This window comes from Temnothorax longispinosus, chromosome 5 (assembly GCF_030848805.1).
Source record: "Temnothorax longispinosus isolate EJ_2023e chromosome 5, Tlon_JGU_v1, whole genome shotgun sequence".
Taxonomy (NCBI): Eukaryota; Metazoa; Arthropoda; class Insecta; order Hymenoptera; family Formicidae; genus Temnothorax; species Temnothorax longispinosus.
Window position 1 is genome coordinate 14,483,404 of NC_092362.1, and position 22,271 is coordinate 14,505,674.

Below are 22,271 nucleotides of genomic sequence, written 5' to 3' on the forward strand. Positions count from 1 at the left end.
AATATGCTCACACAGCATATTATTACACTAGACAGTGCTGATATGGCGACTGTTACATCGTGCACGTGCATAAAACATACAGCAATTATTTCTTACGATCGCGCGCCTACCTAATTTTAATTTTATATAAATTTTAACTAAATTTAAACTCAAGCGAAAAATAATTTTCTATTCAAACTTTGTTTGACCCAAACAAAACTTATTTGCCAGTCATTATAGAAATTTCAGATTCATACATATTTGTGACGACTGTAAAGAAGAAACAAACGCTATTAAACAAACAAAATGTCTAATGTACGGTAATGTACGCATTTTGTTACAGGTGAGTATACCGGTGCCGGCACAAAAGAGCAACTTAAAGGCGACTCTGTCAGTGAACGGAGACGGGCAGTCAGGAGGTCAGAATGTACCGGCGCGATGCCGAGCGCCCAGCGTTGGCATCGACGTCGACATGGTGTCCGAGTTTGATCCCTCGTCATCGGACAGTGGCGTGGTGTCGAGATGCGCGGTGGTAAAGCCGCTCAAGCTGCGACTGTGCCAGCCGATCTTCGGTCGTAAACACGTAGGTAAGTTGAAGAGGGAACACGGCGATGCGGGGCGACACGCGGGCAAGGACGAATCCGGCGGCAACGGCAAGACGGCGAAGCAGCGCGATCCAGAGAAAGAGAAGAGGAGAATAGCAAGAAAGAAGGAGAAGCGCGCCACGCTGATACTGGGCTTCATAATGGGCAGCTTTATCGCTTGTTGGCTGCCCTTCTTTGTCCTTTACATCGTCAAACCTCTCTTTCCTGATTTCGATATACCCTCGCAGGCCTTCGTAATCGCATTTTGGCTCGGCTACACCAACTCGGCGCTGAATCCCTTTATTTACACAGTCTTCAACAAGGACTTCCGTCGTGCTTTTCGCCGAATATTGTTTAAATGAGCAATACAGTATAGCGTCGACCAGGAGGGACGCTAGCGATAATTACATTTTCCGTCCTCGGGTATGTGAATATACCGATGGTACTCCGAGGATGTTTTCTCGATCGCATCGCGCGGTATCCGATCTGTTATCCCCGCGTTATCCTCGCGTTATCCTCGAGAGAAACTTTAATCATAAGAGGAAGGTGGAATTTTACAATGCCACGGAAACACTTGCGGAAGATGGAATCGGAAATGCGCGAGGAGTTTGCTTGCGACAAGACGGCAAGTTCGTGTTTCAGATCGAAAAAAGTTTTCCAGCTGATTTTTTCGGAATACAAAATGAGCACTGGAAACTGCAAAATCGCACGTGCGAAGAATGAGAGATGAAGAGAGAGAGAGAAAGAGAAAGAGAGAGAGAGAGACGAGTTGATCTCACGTCTCTGAGTTGGTGTATTCCTTCAGAGGGGAATGTTGTCATCTTCCAAAAAACCGACTCCTTTGCGACTATCAAATCAACGTACAACTTTACCTCGAAAACGATGCGAGATATATCGTATTGCAAGTCATTTTACGGTACGAGAGATCCATAACTGACTAAAGAAGAACTTTTTTAAAAAAGTATTAAAATGTCAAAACGCAAGAAAATTTCTTTTCTACATTATTAAATGATAGAACCAGAGGACGAAAAACTTTATTGAAATAAGAATGAAAATGTTTTAAACGTTTCCATTACTAGAGAGAGCCATTAAACAAGTCCCTTAACGAACAGAATTGAATTCTACTACCTTTACACAACTCACACGGACTTGGTACATGCTGCACGCGACAGATCAACGAAGAGTACGCTGTTCACTTGGCTGGCCAAGGGAACGTAATCTGCCACGCACGGATTACTACTCTCCAACTTGTGACATACCTTATAAACCGAGTCGTTTCGAAGACCAAGAGGCAGCATATCGCTCCTTCCTCTATATTTTTCTTCTACTGGCCACTCTTGTTCCAAAAAGGACAGAGAACAGCAGGAGAAACGTGCCGGCTGATACGGATGGGGGACACTATTTCCGTGCCTAATCTCTTGGTCACGTTTATGAAAGGCATGACAATCCAAAGTTACAACGCAGTATGCACGTGCAGCATGCAGTTGCGTAAATATATTCAGTCTCGTCATGGAAAAATAATTAGACGATTTGCAAATTTCATAACGCGCTACCTGAGCACAATGCGGCCGGCTATCGCAGTAGAGAACGCACAATCGCGCAAGATGCAATTTGGTTCGGAGAACATTCAATCGTATGCACGATTGTGTGACGCGTTGCACGTATAATAACTGCGGCGGAAGATAACGGCGCGATCGAAGAAGGAAAGAGAACCCTACGAACACCGTGACCGATCGGTCACGTTAACACCAACCAACGTTGAAGATCGTCGGCAGATCTACTGACAAATAAATGTGGATGCGAGAAAATATATATGGTATGTTTCCTACTAATTAGATATTCGCGCGTCGTGAGCCGATATCCGAGGCCCCTTTAAACGTTCGGAGTTCAAATTGTGAGTCTTCGATGTTACTTTTAACGAAAGACTACGTATGTATAGAATTTAATAATTCTGTCACGTACGTGCAGGGTATATGGATGCGTGCTGGTGCGCGTGTGTAGCGTGTTCATGTAGTTCATTTCGTACGAAAGCAAGTACAAGAGACGCAAAAGTTGTGTTTTACAAACAGGTTCCTCTGTCGCAGCCTAACTGTACAGCAATAATCAATCTTTCGTTCGTTGAAAACGTTCGTTCGTTTGAGGAAGATATCGCGAGAGAATAAATCGGCGCGAAACGATCAATCGCAGATCGTGTCCTCAATCATGCATTGTCCGTACGTGAGTGTATGTGAGGTGTGCGTATGTGCGAACGGGAGCGTACGCACGCTATCCAATATGCGATGAATAATCACTTTGCGTCGCAGGGTCCAAAATTAAACGCAAATCTAGATAAAAATAAAACAAACCGTATATAACCGTGCATACACCGGCGCATATACCGGTATTTCATTACTCAATTTTATTCCCCGTCATCGACAAAGACTTTGACCAGCGCTTAATCATACTTGGATTATGTTTGCTCGACACACGGTGGATGTATTCTATACCTGACTGTGTAACAATAACAGAAAAGCGTAACACAACGAACGACAGAATGATCGAAAGCGCGACCGGTTTAATTCTCAAAGAGTACAGAATACATCTGCCAATTAGTGAGACCGCTCCTAAGACAGAAATATTATTTCCGTAAGACGGAAATCCCGTACCTGCCAGCAAACAGATGCTCCTACGTCAGTACGAACAAGATTCTCGCGATATGATCATACGCGGAAAAGGGATACCGCGAGATAGAGAGGAGAGAACGATGTCTCGCACACCTGTGCTCGCTGTTCTGCGGGAACACAACCGAGTAACAATATTCCTCATTTCGTTCGATCAAACTGAGATCTGCACAACCGCGTTCTCCAGCGATTCTTCAAGAGAGATCACAACGTGAAATTCTGGGATTTTCCTCTTTCGAAATATCCAAAGAGAAGATGTCAACTAACTTTTCTTCGTCGATCTCATGTGTTCGATTTGGCGTGCGAGCGAGCGAGCGAGAGAGAGAGAGAGAGAGAGAGAGAGAGAGAGAAACGATAAGCTCCAGCATCATAAATCCTATACGCCCAATACAGCGTGTACATTAGCGGAAATGTACGCGCTCACGCACGTACGTGACGCGCAATACACCACAACGATAAATCGATAAACACATCTCGCGCGTCTAGTTCCGTGATGTTTAAAGTATGCCTGCCTATGAACGTGCGTGCGTACGTGTATAATTCTCGCGTCTCGCTCTCTATCACTTCCTTTCTTACTTGCTGTTTAACTTTCTAAAAGTGTCTCAGGATCTCTCTCAACTATCATTAATATTAACTTTCTCGGTAATGTTACTCATACTGTTTAAAATCTTCAACTTTTATCTATTTTTAATCTAATCGTAACTTGTTAACTATAGTTGTATAGGTAGTAAATAGTTTATTATATTTTCTCTCTATTGTATAATTTCTCTCTTTCTCTCTTTCTCTTTCTCTGTTTCTTGTTATTGCTCTTTTTTTATTACTTCCACTTTCTCTCTTTTTTTCTGATCCCGTGATGAGATAGGATTTGAAGTGGTTGATGGGAAAAGGGTAATTCATAAGGATAGTAAGTGACCACGGATGGTAAGATACAAGAGAACCAATATGGAACCAATATGGAATTCGTTGATAAGACTGTGGCATTCGTTCAATGGATTAGTAGCATAGCCGGGATCAATAAAAACGCGCGTTCTTTTTACTGAAGAGAAAAAGAGAAGAAAATTATAAGAGAAGAAAGACGCGTTTCCACACTATGGTACTCGATTGCACGAATATCGCGGTCGTTGGACCGCCGTGGTTATTTGCGTCAGAATATGACAATCGCTATACGACAAATATGTGGACGGAATCGTATGAAATCACGTGTATTCGATGGGAATTTAAACACCACCGCATTGATGCATTGATCGGCAATTTTCATTCATCGAAAAGAAAACGTGATTCTTTCGATCCTAACATTAATAATAACTGCGTTCTAGAAAGAAGTAAAAAATATTTATTTATTAAATCGGTTGATTGGGGTGTTCCCAATTCACATATTATATTTTGTTCGATGGAAACATTTTCTCTTGACTAACGTGATTTAGTGTTAGTTTGTCTCTTATTGTTTATTTTCTCATTACTCAAATAAAAACTTTTCAATTTCCATTTATATCACAGTACAAAATCTCAGAATTCAGAACAAAAAGATCTTTTGATTTAATATCACACACTCTAATACGAGATTAACTGTTTAATACAGAAATTAGTAAATTTATCTCACGCAAGACATATGAGTATAAAATAACTAATGTATAAAATGCTACTTTTCTACTTAATACACACACTTTTTTCAGTCATTTTATTTTGTGTGGTTTAAAAATCACATTATCGTTTTTATGTATAAAAAATTAATTCTTTTTTCTATTATTATAATTCGAAAGTGGCTATTATGTTATATAGGTACTGTGTGTTTATATAATTTGCTACTTATTCTTAATAATCCAGAGATATCTGAGGATAAAACTTTCTGATGTGAACAATTAGTATAGTTATAGCATAAATCCAAGGAATAATTGAACAAAAACTAAAAATATTTTACGTAAAATATTTTAGTCTTTGCGAATCCTAAACGGGCAGAGACAATTATTGAGTTATGCTATAATTATACGGTTAATTTCGTTGATTATATCGAGAGCGAGATACGAATATAGACCCTGATTTGAACGAACTATACGAATGAGATAATATTATAAGTGATTTTAAGCATGTAAGACATTAGCGAGTAAAATATAAATGGCCGTGCAAAAAAATAGCGCAAATCATTAAGATTGAGATAAATGTAAGTAATGTGTAAGAATTATAACCGTTTACCAATTGTCATCAATTAATACGTGTAACACCAATCGCTTTAGGCGTGGTGAAGATTTTTTGCAAACAAGTCTTTCGGAAAATCTCTATGTGTGTCAGTTATCTACTTTACGTAAATGATGTTCTCTAAGCAGTGTAATGTACAGTTTCGAAATTAAGCTATCATAATCCGCGTGAGAGCCATAACGATCGCAACGATTTACGTATCTAATTCCTATGATCATTTCGGTTACAAGTCTACCCGTGCAGTCTGATTCTAATATGATGCACAACACGCCACTCGCGAGGCGCTATACGGTACAATACGAATGCACTCGAAACCGACATACATTGTACACACGTGTATATTACATTTATATATATATATATAAAACTCTGTTATTACTATTACTAATATCCTAACTATTAATTAGATATTACTAATCAAAGTAGGAATCTAACGATCGATTCTATTTGTTATTTCCAATACGCCGACGACGATGGTCCTCACGTTGCGTGAGATCGTCGTTACATCCCTCTCGCTATCACACGTAAACCTACAGAAAGCTAAGCAGAGAGATCGCTTTGAATTTTCCCAGGAGGAGAGGAAAAGAATTAATGCTGGTCCGCACCAGTTCGCCGACTTCGAGCCGTCCGTCCGTCCCAATTGCGAATAACTCGGTGGGATGGGAAAGTTTATTCTTCGGAAGAATGAAAAGGGACGGACGATAAAAAGCGTAGACATCGGACGGTGAACGAGCTGCGATCGTTTTCCCGGGAACACAAATCTCGAGGCTCAGACTTCATTTGCCCAATCTCCCTCTTGGCTTAAGCATATCCGCCGAATTAAAACGCGGGCGCACGACGCGCGGCCTTAAAGCGCTCGCGCCGTCTGGCCGTCATAGTGCGCGCTCCGCGATTTATTACAATCGCGGAACAATAAAACGGCGTTTTTATTTTACGATCGAGGCCGCGCGTGCGGAATATCATCGTTGGTGCGCGGTCGCTATGATTTCTTTTTATTTGGCACGAATTTCCAAATTTTCGAGAGAAGCGAACCGCATCGACTTTACGAAGAAATTTTTATAGTTATGTGACTCGGGTGCACACACACACACACACACACACACACGCGCGCGCGCGCGCATGTACAAATGAGAGACGACGTTCCGGATTATTCGAGTGTGAAGAAAATTCGTTTTGCTGTAGTTGTACGCACGACAGTCGATTCACTGCAGAATAATGAGAAATGTCACCCGGAAGAAAAAAGAACGTATTGTTCGCTCGCGTAGGCCAACCGTGTTAAAATTATTCCCTAATAGTTTATTACAATAGTTAGTTTGTCAAATAGATTACATATATCGGTATATTTTGAATTATTCCTAGAAAAATATTATTGCATTCATTTGTCAGTTTTGTCAACACGGTGAGATAGGGGGAAACTTTATATTATATAAGAATTATATTTAACCAACCGGTAACGGTGTAACGGTGAAGTTATAATGATAGAAACCATTAAGCATGTTTCGTAGTAAAACAAAATAACTGCCTGTATTTCACAATTAAAGCTGCAATTACTTATAAATTACGATTGAACTGTACATCAGATGGAACTGATGAAAAAGAATAATATATAATTATTATCTGGCAGATTAATTAACTAGATTTAACTGATCATTGCGTCAATTTTGCATATTGGATTAACATGAATCTGTTATATACTTATGCATTACGAATAATTTTAGCTCGTATTTTAACATATCTTTTTAAATGTTGCTCATGCTCGTTACGAAGAGGTCGTTTGTGTCAACCGAGATTTATGTTCCCGTCATCGCCTCGCCAGATTTATGTGCTCGTTGGACGACTCGGATCCGAAACGAGCAATCGCGATTACCATGCGGGTGCATTACGACGAATTCGCGCGCCAGAGTCGCCGGCGGATTTTTACTCTATTGATGATATTGGAGCAATGAAATCACTGTGATATCACTAAAACGCTTTCAAAGTGTGCAATGGGATTGAGAACGACGCTACATGAAACTGGCATGGACGAGAGAGAGAGAGAGAGAGAGAGAGAGAGAGAGAGAGAGAGAGAGAGAATGTGTGTGTATGCATGTTATAAATTGAGAGAAAATAATAGGAGAGAGAATGTAGAAATTTACGCTATCTCGATTACCGTGAATTATTATAAAAGCGTTACATGTATAACACACACATACACACACACACACACACACACACACACACACACACACACGCGCGCGCGCGCGCGCGCGCAAACAGACAGACAGACAAGAGCGCGCGCAAACGTACGAACAACTATATAGAGATATTATGAAACTTGTATTATTATAATCGGAAGAATCTATACATATATATATATATATGTTGAAGACTAATTTATATACTATTATTGTCGATATTATATCATTAAAACTATTACATCATATTGCAGTTACTATCATCATCATTGTTAGTACTCACTATTATCGATGCAAAAGTCCTATTGTCTAATAGCGTTGATTATCTGTTATAGAGAATGAGAGTATAATGTTACAACAGAGATAAAAACAAAAAATTACGAATATAATTAATAGCGCTATTTATGAGAAAGGTTTTACTATGTAAATAGAAATTAATGCCGGGCTGCCAGCTAATTCTCCATGTTTAACACGAGTAGAGCCGAGAGAAACATGAAGAAAATTGTCTTTAACCCGTGAGCGACTTCTGATATAGGGCTTAAAATTAGATGTTAGAAATATCGATTTCCCAATTAAAAGATTGAATATTACGACAGTCCATTTAATGGGAGTTCTATAGAGACAATAGCGACCACGCGTTACAAAATTTGATGCTAGGTCAGCAGAAAAGACAAATTCTAAGTGTGTGAAACAACTAAAACTTCGAGAGCACGTTTAGCATTCCTAGCTCCTCTAAATTGCCAGACATTCGTATCAACTATATTGGTTGATATAAATAATTTCTTGAATCTCCCTTCCTCTAAGTCTAAAACTTGAAATTACATATCGTTTTACTTTCTTTTTAATTTCGTGTAATGTCAATATATATATATATAATATATATATATACAAAAAAATGTTTTAAATTAAAATTTCTCTTTTAATATATGTACATATATTTATTCATTTATTTATTTAGATTTTAATTTAAAACATTTTATTTATTAAAAAATTAAAAATACCAATACATACTATAAAATACTGCAATTCTCAGGTCTAATTGTATGGTTCGATTGTGAAAAGTTTATTGTTCTTCTTTTTAGAGACAGTTTGTTAAGCTCGCACCACACAACATATATTTTCTTGTCAGTTTTTCCTTGTCCGTTGTCTTTGCAGACTGTAATGCATGTTATCCGGCATGTTACGAAACAAGGGTCGCTGCAAATTTGGCGTCGTGGGACACAGACGCGTGTGATGTGATTGATACAATGCGATTATGTAGATATTGTAGATTTTAGATGGAGAATGAAAAGAAGAGCTCGCACGATTGTTACAACCGGATCACGCTAGTTACACGTGGCAAAACACGCGCGGGAAATAGCATGGCATCTATCATCGAGTGGAAAAGCAAGCGATGCGAGTCGTAACAAGCAGCATGCATGATAAACTTGCACTCTGCAACAAAATACGCTACCTACGTAAAGAAAACACGTGCGGCGCGGACTCTAACGAATATATTCAAACGTTGCAAAATAGCAGACCTCATTAATGATTTATGACCGTTTTCATATGTTTGTGCCTGTGGATCTCGCTCCACGCAGTATAGTATGCTATTGCCACCCAAGCTACAAATACAATCGAGCTTGGAAAACTGAACACACTTTCGAGGTCCGAAACGCTGTGCACAGAAGGAGTCGCGTTTTGCGTCATTGTAGCTTATTACACGTTACCTTGCGTTTTACGTAATAGGGTGACGATCGCGGTATGAGCTATGAGCGTGTCTGACGAGTATCGATTCACGAGCATTATATCTATCGCCGATTGTAGCATGCATTTTTCAGCGATATGTTATAGTCAATCTCGACGTTACAACGATTCCACCGTATGACAGCAGTCATCGTTACTAACAATATATAATATGGTTGCTAGAGACTTTCCGCGAGAGTCGATGTGACAAACGCTGAAGTACCATGAAAGATAGTGTAAGTTTAAAAGAGTCTCGCTATGCTAACATCATAGTTGTTTGCATCAAATATTTCAACGTTTTTGAAGAATAGTATTGTAGAATAGTATTGTATTTGAAGAATAGTATTTCAAAAAAACTTTTCTAATCTTTTCTTACAAAACAGATGTACGATTGATTCCTTCAGTCCTAATATTTTTTTAGATTTATTTTCTCATTTTCTCAAGTTAGTGTGAAAAATCTTTGTTACACCCTCGGTCTTCAATAGTTACATCTCAACCCATCAATGGTAGATCCTTGCTCAAATAAAGACTTCGAAGCATTTCAGAATAAAACCATTGATCATTACAAGTAATGCGGCCAGTCTCATTTACTTAATTAATATAATAACAATTTCAGAAATTTATTAATAATGTGAATATATTCAAAAACAAATTATTAATTTTTCAGTACATAAAACATTTAAAACAAAACTAAACGTCGTATATGTATATACTATACATATACATATATAACATTTGTAAAACTATTTTCAATATGCGGGTTTGTCGAATTATTAACTTATCACCTTTTTATACCGAACCTTTTATGAAAATACGTTGAATATTCTATTGCTTAGTTAAATTAATATTAACAATATTGAGATTAAATCAAATATTTCATTTTTTGTATTGAAGAAAAAGCTGATCACTTATGAATCGATATCGCCGATACTCGTCGCATTTCGCGCGAGACCTCCACGATCGTCGTATAATTGTATCCGTATATGGATTCGTTGTAAATGTAACGCCGACAAAAACCTACCAAGTACCTAAATATTCCAGCAACAGCAAATAAATAATGCTTGAACAATCAAGAAATAAATCATTGTGTAATACGAAACATCTATCCGAGCATTCTCTTCTCAAGTCCGTTGACCTCTTCTACAAAGGTGCGCTCCTCTAACTTGTATAATACAGCAAAAAGATATGCCTTATCTTTTCCCGAATTCTTAATTTTATTTACGAATCATCACCATTTAAATATGACTCCATTACCTACATGTCATCGTGGATTAACAAGGACTTGACAAAGGTTTCGAGAAGCCTTTGTATCGTTTGTCAACATTACGTTCATTAACATTCTCTCGAGTGTGTGCTCTGAAATTACATCACCCGCGTTGTAAACGCCGTAAACGTACCTATCCATAAATAATAACGATTAAATGTACACTTCTCTCGACACTTTCGCTTATTGTTAGATAAATACCTGCACCGTTTTACTTGTGATACATTTCTAAAAATGTCGACGTATTATCGTTAAGCTTCCAAAATCTTGCGACTTAAAACGACTTAAAACTGCATGTTTTTTATAAGAAACAAAAACTACAAGTATCACCACATTTACATGTAAAACGAAGAATATTGGCATAATGATTTACAGAAATTATTTTTTAAGCATTTAAGCAGTTAAAATAACAAAATATAAATTAATATTTGTAATTGAAGGCTTTGCAGTTCTAAATCGCGAGATTTTTGCAAATTAATGATGATAAATAAAGCTAAATTAAGCTATCGGGCACTGTTTGTGATACAAACTTTTTACGTTAATTATCTTGAAAAATTAAGATATAATTTTAAAATATAATCACACATAGATAACATGAATTTTGAAAGTATTAATATGTGAATTCCGCAACATCTTGTAATTTATTCGACACATGCGTACTGACTCTTCTGATAACAGCATATATAAAATTGTTTTGCATCGCGTTTTGTATTACGCCGCGAGACCCAGTTTACAACACCGTCGAAATCACGCAAAAGATTCAAATCAAATTTAAAGCCGCTAACACAACAGAATAATGGGATTCCGTTTAGCGAAATTTACGCAGTAAAAGCTGTAAAAAGTTTTCCGCTTCGTGTCGCGTGCATTTCACATATAAACCCACTACATGCAATACCCACTTTTTGTTTCATTACAATAATCAATTTATTGTCACGTAATAGTCAAAACACGGCAGCACGCAATCAAGTTTTCACAATGTGATACTCTCGTTCATTATGGACTTTGTAAAAAGATAAAGAAATATATAAATGTGTAAAAAAAATTTCTGCTTTACTAATGCGAAATGACATTCAGCAGAAAAGCGAAAATATCGAAATATATAAATCTTGTTATTTCTGCAAAACTGTCGGATTCAGAGATATGTTTATTTCACATTTTTTTCTCTCTCTCTCTCTCTCTTTCTGTGTCTGTTGTCTCTCCGAGTAAAATTAAATTAAAAAGTCTATATACGTACAGGGATTACGGTCTATCCTATTCCGAGTTGTCAGCGAGATGATACTGGCGTTATTCGACGCGCGTACACTTGGACCCGCGTGCACTGAAAAAAAGCAGCTCTATCTTCGTTCGTAGTTAATTTACATCGTGCGCGAAACGAGAGGAATGAACGAGCATATATGGCGAAGCTATATGTCGAAGAATACGCACGGCTGCTCTTCAAACCACATGCATATGTTATCCTACGCACGAAAGACTCATTTTTTCTTTTTTTTACCGTATGGGCATCTCCGGATCTCTTTAGTCTCGTCGGAAAATTACGAACGAAAATTACGAATAGTGGAAAGAAAATCAACAATAACAAAGCACTTCATTTCAACCATGAACGTCGCGCGTCCGTTTAATAATTAGACGATGGTCGTAAATAATTTCTAGGGACAAATGTACACAGCAGCGCACGCGCGCGTGCGCGCGCGCACACACACACACACACACACACACACACACACATACATACTAAAATATAGATATATAATTCACTGAGAGTAAAATATGTTAAGAGCACCATTGACGTTCCGCTCCGTTTTTCGTCGTACGCAATTATAATCGTATCATTTTTACGATGCATACACGAGTAAATCACTGGAATGAAGAATTAGGCACATAACAAGCATACACATTACACAATACACAATACATACGATAACGCTCCATTTTCAAATAAAAACGCCGTCTCTCTCAATGCACAGGCGCAGAATTCATTTTACGTCAAATTTGATCTATAAAAGTCTTCCATTCCTTCCTCGGCGTGTATTCGTCTGTGTCTATATATTCGGCCGACTAGTTACGAACACACGGGTGTATTGTGAAACGTAATTAGTACAACAGAGAGAAGGGAAAAATGAACGGAGCCGTTCGTCGTTCTCGCCGCATTTTCGCCTAACGAACGAGGGAACAGGTCGAGCAATTTGTATCGCGAAAGGCCATGAATTGGTCGATATATCGCGAAACAACTAACAATTTATCGAAATCCCGATGCTGTAAATCAAATGTTCTCTCTATTTAACAGCAACTTGTACAGCGAATAAATTCTCTTATTTTCATCAAAATTGCTTATCATTAGAAAAGAAAACGTATATATATAAGAATTCGCATAATGTGTTTTATATAATGTGTTCAAGAAAAGATATGCTTATATATACATATAACTGCTGATGCAAATAATGATTGAGATAAAATATGTAAAATAACGCGAAAGAGCGATTATTGTGAAGGAATGCTCTTTTCGCGATTTAAAGAGAGATGATAAATCGAGAAATGCAACGCAACTTATATTATTATGAAAATACATAAATAGAATTTTCATTCCTTTTGCGTTCCTATTTCTCTTTAAACGTGTTTATTACCGCTGGTACAGACTTATTTATTGGAAACGAAACAAGTTCTGTCTTACACAACGGACTTAATTGTGCCCGGGAGCGATCGGAGGACCAATTTGCACCGTCAAGAAATTTGTGCGAAATTCTCGCGATAGTAACGCATTAAAGCTTTTATCCACTTCGACGATAAACCATTTCCGCGCAACTTTTTTCAACCCTCTTCTCTCGTTTTCATTTATATAGCAAAAGACTTGCACATCTTTCACTACACAAGTTCAGCCTCTCGAGAGTGGCCTTTTACAATCCAAGTTTACGCGAAGATACGACACAACACGAAACACAATAGTCGAAATTACGCACACACGTATTATAACCGAAAAATATCGTAAAGTCAAAATATGATACACATTCGAAGGGACTCGGGTGATACGAAAAATGCTCCTTTCTCTTCATATGAAAAACGACGAATAATGAAGCAGGGAAAAAAAGTTCACCCTCCACGCGTCACATAAATTTTTACAGCGCGGCGGCCTGCTCATAAAAGCTAACGTAGTTAAAATTTAATGGTAAACGCGTGACAAAAGTCATAAAAAGTGCCAGCGTTTATCTTAGCGGCTATCTCTATCATTATATTTATGGGTTATAGTGAAAAAATCATATAACGAATACATCACAATATACATATATTGCGAACGATGCGACGAGAACGATGACGAAGGAGCTCAATCCAGAAACGGTGAGAATGAAGTGAAACATTTGGATCGTCGCGAAAGGCGATCCAAATGATGATTTGCATGGGTTTCTCGATCCGTTCACTCTTCTCGCGATAGAAGAAGAACTATATTTGCAGTATCTGAAGATGATTCAAATCTTTCTCGCGCGCTATACGCATGCAAATATATAAATATTATCAAAGTGCGGACTGTGTCCGACAGGAACAGTCGAAAAGAAGATACGGAAAGAAAGAACGCGAGATAGGTTTCGCAAAATATGAGTAAGAAAAATTTGAGAAAATGGGACAGGTGTAAGTGAAGAAGAAAGAAAAGAAAAGAAAGAAAGAACATACAAACGAGGGAGAAAGATATGCTTTGTACGATATAAATATCCATAGCACACGCAGGTCCGCAATAGCGATAATAATTTTTGTATTTAATAAATCGACCGTATTAAGGCGTATATTCTACTACTCGTATAAGTTCGTTACATATTAAAAAGAAAAATCATAAAAAAAGGTGGAACAAATCGACCAACGAGAAAAGGCGGAATCGTTGTAATACTACGTAATAATGTTATAAGACGTTAAATCGATGGAAATGTGGCTGAGAATGGCCGATGCGTTAAATAAAATACATTTTTTTTAACACACAATACTTCTCTCTCCGAGTGAGTATCCGTACTCTTCCTTATTAAACGCTTAAGTAAACGGATGGAGAAAAGAAAGAGAGAAAATAAGGAAAGAGACGAAGAAGTAAACTGTATGTGTATGCGTGAATGTATGCGTATGAATGATAGCGTAGGTGAGAGTGTTGGAACGAGAAGAGAAGAAAGGGGGAAAGAAAGGCGGGTAATCAAAGTATTTCAGCGATGACAAGATGCACAAGATGCGAGAATGGCCGAATAGCTTTACTGATCTACGTTCGCCACATACCTTGTGCTCAAATCGCATGTTCTCAACAATGCACCAAAAAACGGGCGATCGGTCGATCTCGACATGACTATTGAACGTGCGAGATATGTAAACCGAACGCCCGTTATGAGCGGGTATGCTACGAAGATCAAGAAACAAGAGTAAACTATGTATACTGACATTAAAAATCTATCAGTACGCTATGACTTGATTTTATAAAAAAAAATGATCAAAAGAGCTCTCAACGTTTTATTCTTTACCGGTCTACCACTCCCGCTTAATACAGCTGTTCTTATCCTAGAGAAATTACGATCCGAAAAAAGAAACGAGTCAAATGGAACTTCCGCCGGAAGGTAAGTAAATTATTTAATTACGAAACTATTCTCATTGTCGAAAGAAATTTATTGATTCGCTGCGGCCACTAGGCTTTAATCCGTTTCGTCGATAACCGATTATATTTAATGCAGGGGGATTTATAAAAGCTTACGCAAAGCTCCTTACGGTAAAGATCTTCTAACGAAGTTTCCAACTGGCGAAACTTCCTAAGTCCGATAATTACGTGCAATGAAAACACGACGACAAATTATCGGTATATTCTCTCTCTCTCTCTCTCTCTCTCTCTCTCCCCCCTCTTTTCCCTTCTCCCCCTCCTGCTCCCTCTCTCTACGCAGTATTTCCATTCGTCGTTAATACGAAATTTTCACATGGTGATCATCCTTAACAATCAGATAAAAATATGGATATTTGAAATTTTCGCTAGTAAAGTGGAGTAAATATGTAACGGTCAGCCGAGTTCTCGTTACGCCATGGTATGTCAGTGGGGAACACTTTCTTGTACGTTTCTCTCAATCTCTTGTGGGATACGTCTCAATTACGCATTTCAATTTGGCACACCTAGTTACTTTGACAATGCATTAAATTGTCTTTGAAACTGTTCAGTGATAAACGTGATAAACTAATTGAAAGACTTGCGTCTGTGTGTATGTGTGAGTGATCGTATTTCAATCAAATCAATGATATATTAATATGACCAAACCATCGTTATATTCTAAGAAACCGGTTAAAACTGTTCAATCAATCATTTACACCAAACTTGTGATACAGGTACGTTTTCTTCATTTGTTACAAGCACGGATTATTATATACGTATAGAGTACATACATATAATACAACGTATTTTATTTCAAATAGATCATCATTAGGAAAGAGAGAGAAAAAGTCCAATTTAAAAATAAAATAAAAATAATACCTCTTTTTCACAAATAAAATAATCTTGTTTTTAATTTACTTCATATAACAAAATTTTAATTTAAAACCTTTTGCGTTGAAGGCTTAATGTTGCAAATTACAAAATTATCATGTTATTGAAATTAATCGTAAGATAAAATGTATAAACAAAAAGTGAAATTAAATCAGATATAATATCAAATTCTTGACGATTAAAACGTTATCGTTTTCATCGGGTTCTCGCTATATTGCGCGATTGCATCGCACGTGCATGACGCAAACATGTCCAAAAGAACGAAGACGGAACGCTGTTGTCGTCAAAATTGTAATTAATCAATATCAATTGTCAATATATAGTTCGCGGCAATGGCAATCGAGAGAATTGAATTTCGCTCATCGAACGGAGCTCAAGTGTGAAATCAGGAATAATCAATTTAAGCACTCAAGAGCTTAGCTTGCTAGAGCTCGTTATAGCTATTGCTATATCGTGTGAAATTCAGTCACATAGCTGCAAGAGAAATTCTAATTATGTTCACCCATAATTATTTTATCACAAATTCACATTCATCTTATGGTATGCGATTTGTGATCGTTCGTATGGCGTTTAAAATATTATAATCGTGCGAATTACAAAGTAACTTACAAAGACTAGCCAGATGATAAATCCGCACGACATATCACGTATGTGGAGAATTATAGCAAAATTGACAAGTGCATTTTTAGTAATTATTCATCGTTATTGTATATTAATTACGATCTTGGGAAGTAAAGATAAGTCCTTGCATACAGTATCGCATTATTCTTTATCGATCAAATTTTTAGTATAAAAAACAAAGCTTCCTCTATGAAGAAGCAAAAATTTAAATCTATATATGTAAATAAGTAAAGAAAATCTAAATAAATATAACATTGGTAAATTTTTTGGGATGTCTAGAGACCTAATTTTTGAATTTTATTTACGAGGCTCCTAAGCTTCTCCTTTAAATTTCTAGCTTTCAGGAATCTCTATTATTAAATCGTAGCAGGAAAGGTAAGATAAATGTCGCTTCGCGCACAATCGGAATCAAATTTCATTTCTGTCATTGTAAAAGGTCATGTCTAATAAGAAGAGATGTAAAGCATCTTTCCGTATCTAACAGCGGATATTGTCTTACTGTCTCTCGTCACTGGACGGCAACTCTCAAACGAACTTTACTCGTTGTAAGTTCTCAGCGTGCCGTGATGAAGTACGTAAGTAGAGGAGAATCCTATTCGACTTGAAAATTCCATCAAAGGGATTCTGATCGCCACCGTGGTCATTTGACCGAGACCGAAGATGCGAAGAGAATAGTATTACATTTCGTACACTCCGAAGTCCGTCTTTCGACAACTTCCGATGTCCATCGAAAGAAAGTAAAGACATCATTCCCCTTGCCACAAGTCGACCCGAACGGAACATATCGCGATGAGTTGGGAATATGGAAAGTTCACAAAGTAAATTTGAGAGCGAGCACGGGAGAAGAGAAGACAACTCGATTTTGAGTTTTAATCCAATCTGAATGTCTCCCGAATACCCGAATACGCCCATTGTTGACGTTTCACACGGTGTTTTATTCACTCAGTCATCCTCGATTTCCATCTCTCTCCCTCCCCCCCTCTCTCTCTCTCTCTCTCTCTCACACACACTCCCTCTTATTCTCACACTCTCGTCTATCTTTCTCTTTCTTCATCGTCTCTCTTGTACAGCATCTTCGGTTCGTGCTGCAGTTCGTCGTCGAAAGTTCGTATTCCCGATTTACGGAAACATCCTCTCTCGAGTAACGGCGTAGTGGAGCAACCATTCCGTCCGTAACTTTGATTTGTCGCCGTTGGTATCTCATGTGCGATCACATGCGCGCATCCTTTCACATTGCTCGAGAATTCCTCACTGAATTGTAAGAAATTTATATATAAACAGCGTAATTTTGCCTTGAAAATTGGTTATTTGAAATTTGAATGTTGTCGTTTGTGATATTGAATTTGGAAAATAATGAAAATAATTCTTACAAAACTGAACTTTTTTAGACTTTAACTATTTTGTAAAAAAAATCACAATACATAACAAGATTCAAATAAGCCTTGAATTTTTAAAATATTCACTTTACGTTGTTGAGTATAACATGATTGCATTTTTTTCTTGTTAAAAATATAATACATGCTAGAAAACACCATCTTTACAGTGGAATCTTTATTATCTTTATAGTTCTGTACAAAAATCCAAGGGATTTCGATATTCACTACAATCGACAGATCTATCTTCATCGCTATATTTCTACGTAACGATTTGACCTTCTTCGTTCAACAAACGTCTTCTTCGTTCAACAGGGAAAAGAAATTTCAAGCACGGCGGGTGAGTGAATTACGCCATTCTGTATATATTGCGTGAGCAACGGGTGTCCTTGATCGAAATAACCCTGCCTGACAGGCGAATCCTTGTCAAGGACAGAAGAAAATGGAAGTATATATGTCGCAAGTAAAAGAAAATAGAATGTCTCGTGATCCTCGAGAAGCATACGAAGTCTTGCATGACATCCTAAATCTTTCATATCGAATCATTCAGAAAGCTACGTGTAGCTGCAATACTGAAAATTTAATGAGAATTCAATACAGTTATTAATTCACTGTGCAGTACATTATTTTTCTAGAAAAACGGTATTTTTCTATTATCTTGATGTCTAAATTTGAAAAAGTAGATTAATATATTGATTAGTCACGATGCAAACTTTCAAATTTATGAATGTATGAAAAGATTATATCTTTTTAAATGGTATTCCTTAAGTCGTCAATTAGTGTCATAAATAGAGGAAAAAGGTTTATCGACGGTTTCTAGATCGATCTGACTATTAGTCAGACCAAGAAAAAAACTCGATGATGAGATAGCGCCTTTCATCGCATTACCAAGATGTCCAATGAAAGGAGGTACTATTTATGTATGATAATAGATGGATAATAGATAGGAATTATTCATGTCGCTTGAGAGAATTACTTATTACTTGTGGCCCTTCGTTACATTGACGTACGAGTTATTGACGCAACTAACGTCATGCGCAGAGACAACGAATTCGGTTACGGCTGATGGATAAACGGAATAATCGAATCGTATAATATTTATACTATTTTGAGGCAGTTAATATACATATATATTAACTGCCAATAATATCATTATAATCGTACACGCTTGCTTGTGGTTGACACAAAGATTTTTCGCTATTTACATAAGCGTAAACTACGAAACGCGAGTAATTGCGCCAGCGATTATACACGTGTCATTCATTAAAGTCCAATTAAAAATGATAAAATGATGAATGATAAAATGATATGTAGTGGTACTTAATAGGTAATGCCGATAATTTGCTTGGCAGTCTCATTATTACTGCGTAAACAAAATGTCTTATAAGCGAATTCCCAACAATTTGCAACAATAATGAAGGCATAATATCAAACATCCGCGAAACGGTTATTATACTTGCATGGCGCGATTGTAGACGTAATTGAATAAAAGGAGGTCTGCAGGTTACGTGGGGTTCGTGCCGGCCGCGGCCTTTCGGTACAGTATACCTTCTATCTGAGCCTATTATAACCCTTTATCGAACGAGTTATCATATGCTAACGATGTTTAATTAGTGTCACTGCTGGACAACGTTTCTCAAAATTTGAACTTCTATATAAGCGTAAGATATTAAATGTTACAATTACGATATGGAACGTGCGGAATCTCAATTTAATTTTATAAATTAACAGACGTTGCGCAGGAGAGATACCAAGTTATCGAAAAGAAATTACAGATACAGGTACAACGTGATAAACTCGACTATATCAAGCAACACTATGGTATATTTCAGAAATTTGCAGATTTGCTGTCGCAGATAGCGCTACTTTTATATGAGCAGAGATCTGTAATTTTCTGTGAAATTACATCTCTTTGCGGCGGGAAACCTACAATGCGTCTTTTTAGTCGCTATAACATCCTCTCTCTTTCTCTTGTTCAGTTTTAATCACTTAAATAATTTTATTATAACCTAAATAATAATATACATACATATATCTTGTAGGCTATCTACTTGTCCTATTAAATAATAACTATTGTATCATTTTTCAATTTCTATTGTCCAATTTGATGATCTATGATCTTCTGATGAAGGATAAAAATTCGTTTTGCCAAGCGCGCGCTATCACTTTACTCTTATATCGATTGAATTCGATCTTCAATTCAAGGGAAGTGACATTGAAACAATGTGATGCTTACGTAACCTTCTTTCGCCTGAGAAAGGAAGATTGCTGATTGCTGATGAGAGTGATAAGAATAAGTACATAGTTGATTATATAGCTCAATAAAATGATGATTACAATAGAATTCACATTGAAACTTGATTCGATTTCATTACTTTATCTTTTTAATAAAAGCATTAAAGGATTAGTTATGATATTTAACAAAAATAAATTAATTTACCTAATTTTTTTAACAAATTGTTTTTAATCTTATGTTTTTAAATTTTTTCCTTTTTTAAATACAACATAATTTCTGATATACATACCACAACACGACTAAAGAAACTTCTTTCATTCACAGCCGTGTTTCGGTACTTTTAACTAAAAAATTTCTACGTAATATACAATATTAAACTATGCTACAGTACGCTATAGTTTCCGCCCGATAATGTACTCGAGACTCATTATGGAGATAATAACGTAGACTGTCATTTGTAACATAAGAACTCATGAATATGACAAGTAAGAATGTGGCAAGATAAACTCTGATACACCCTCTGATAATAAATGGTTTATACATGCAAAACATTCTAGGCATCTCTATATCGCGATTACAAATACTTTAAGTCAGTGGAATATTTCTTCAGTATCGAAATATATCAATAATTTCTCATACATCACTGATGATTAAAACATAAACTAGTTTAATGAATAAAATCTCAGCTATGTGAATATATAGATATACATAGATAACACACTTTTAGTTTCTGTTAAATTCCATAAGCGTCACTTGCACAAATATTAATTCGAAATTGGTTATTAAGGTATTTCATGTTAAAAATTAAATCACGTTGTGACATATCTTTGATTAAAATGTGACCAATCCATCATATATCTTGTCACATATATATTTTATTTATCATATTGAAAACTCTTGAAGAAATTTAATTTATTATGATGACCTATGTCTATGTCGTTGATCTTGTCTTTGGTCTCGTTGTTGATTAAAGGTATTATATTTACATTTTAAATAATAACAAAACATATAGTGTTATATAAAACTTTGTCAGCACTATTGTTACGATATCTCGGTGGAAATATTCCGTGTAAATAGGCCATTAGAATGCATCAAAAAAAATTTTTTTACGAGCTAAGCGCGTTATAGCCATTGGCGTGGCGCGTTGTCATAAATTTCAGAAAGTGATAAAAAAAGCCTTAGCTGCCGCGGTCACCATAAAATACGATCTTAATTTGAATCAATGTATACGGTAGTAATTTAATTCGGATTGAATAAAAATATTACGATATAGCGATAGAGGATTCGATATATTGTCTACGTGCCGCATCGTCGCGATCATATCATTATTAATATTACATACGTTATTACGGATACGTCACTTAATTTCCGGGATACTCGTCGAAAGTTCCATAAAACGATGATCTACTTGAAAAATTCTCTCGGCAAACAAAACGGCATTAAGTGCAAATCCCAACTATATTTTGAGGCCGTAGCGATGATCGATCACTGCGATGCCGTCACACCAGGTGCAAAATTGTTTTCACGAAGGAATAGGAGAATAATGCCGTCGCTGCGTCGCTGCGGCACCGCGAACTGGCGTTAAGCCGATTCTAACCGCGCGCGCATTGTTGTTTTTTTTTTCCATCACACATTTTGTCGATCAACCGCAGTAGAGCTAGTTTGATCTTCTTTCCAATTTTGTCGTTCGCCAACAGTAACAACAATCAATAGATTAAAAAAAGTAGAGATCTCGTTATCGCAAATGCGTTTATCGGATAACACGTATGAGCTGGATTTCACTAATTTTCAAAAAAAAAAACTGCTCAATAGTTCGCGAAAGTTTTGCTTTGTATGACAAATTCAAAGATACGTGCAAACGGTCGTTATAAAAATCGACATTTATTTAAATGCATTAAATTCAATATTACATAAAATCGTGCGCATCTGATTTGCGATCGTCTCCGGTAAAACAAAATTCTTGATAAATATCCCAGTACA

At 36.8% G+C, this 22,271-nt stretch overlaps 1 protein-coding gene across 1 annotated transcript in view; it reads left to right on the forward strand.

The window, feature by feature from the left end:
- The window catches only part of Octalpha2r (alpha2-adrenergic-like octopamine receptor), a 104,978-nt gene extending 89,940 nt beyond the window's left edge, over positions 1–15,038 (forward strand). Inside the window, exon 4 of the mRNA XM_071779553.1 lies at positions 323–15,038. Within this exon, the coding sequence (XP_071635654.1) occupies positions 323–925 (603 nt within the window). The 3' untranslated portion in view covers positions 926–15,038. The remainder of the gene's footprint in view (positions 1–322) is intronic.
- Positions 15,039–22,271: the final 7,233 nt, after the last annotated feature.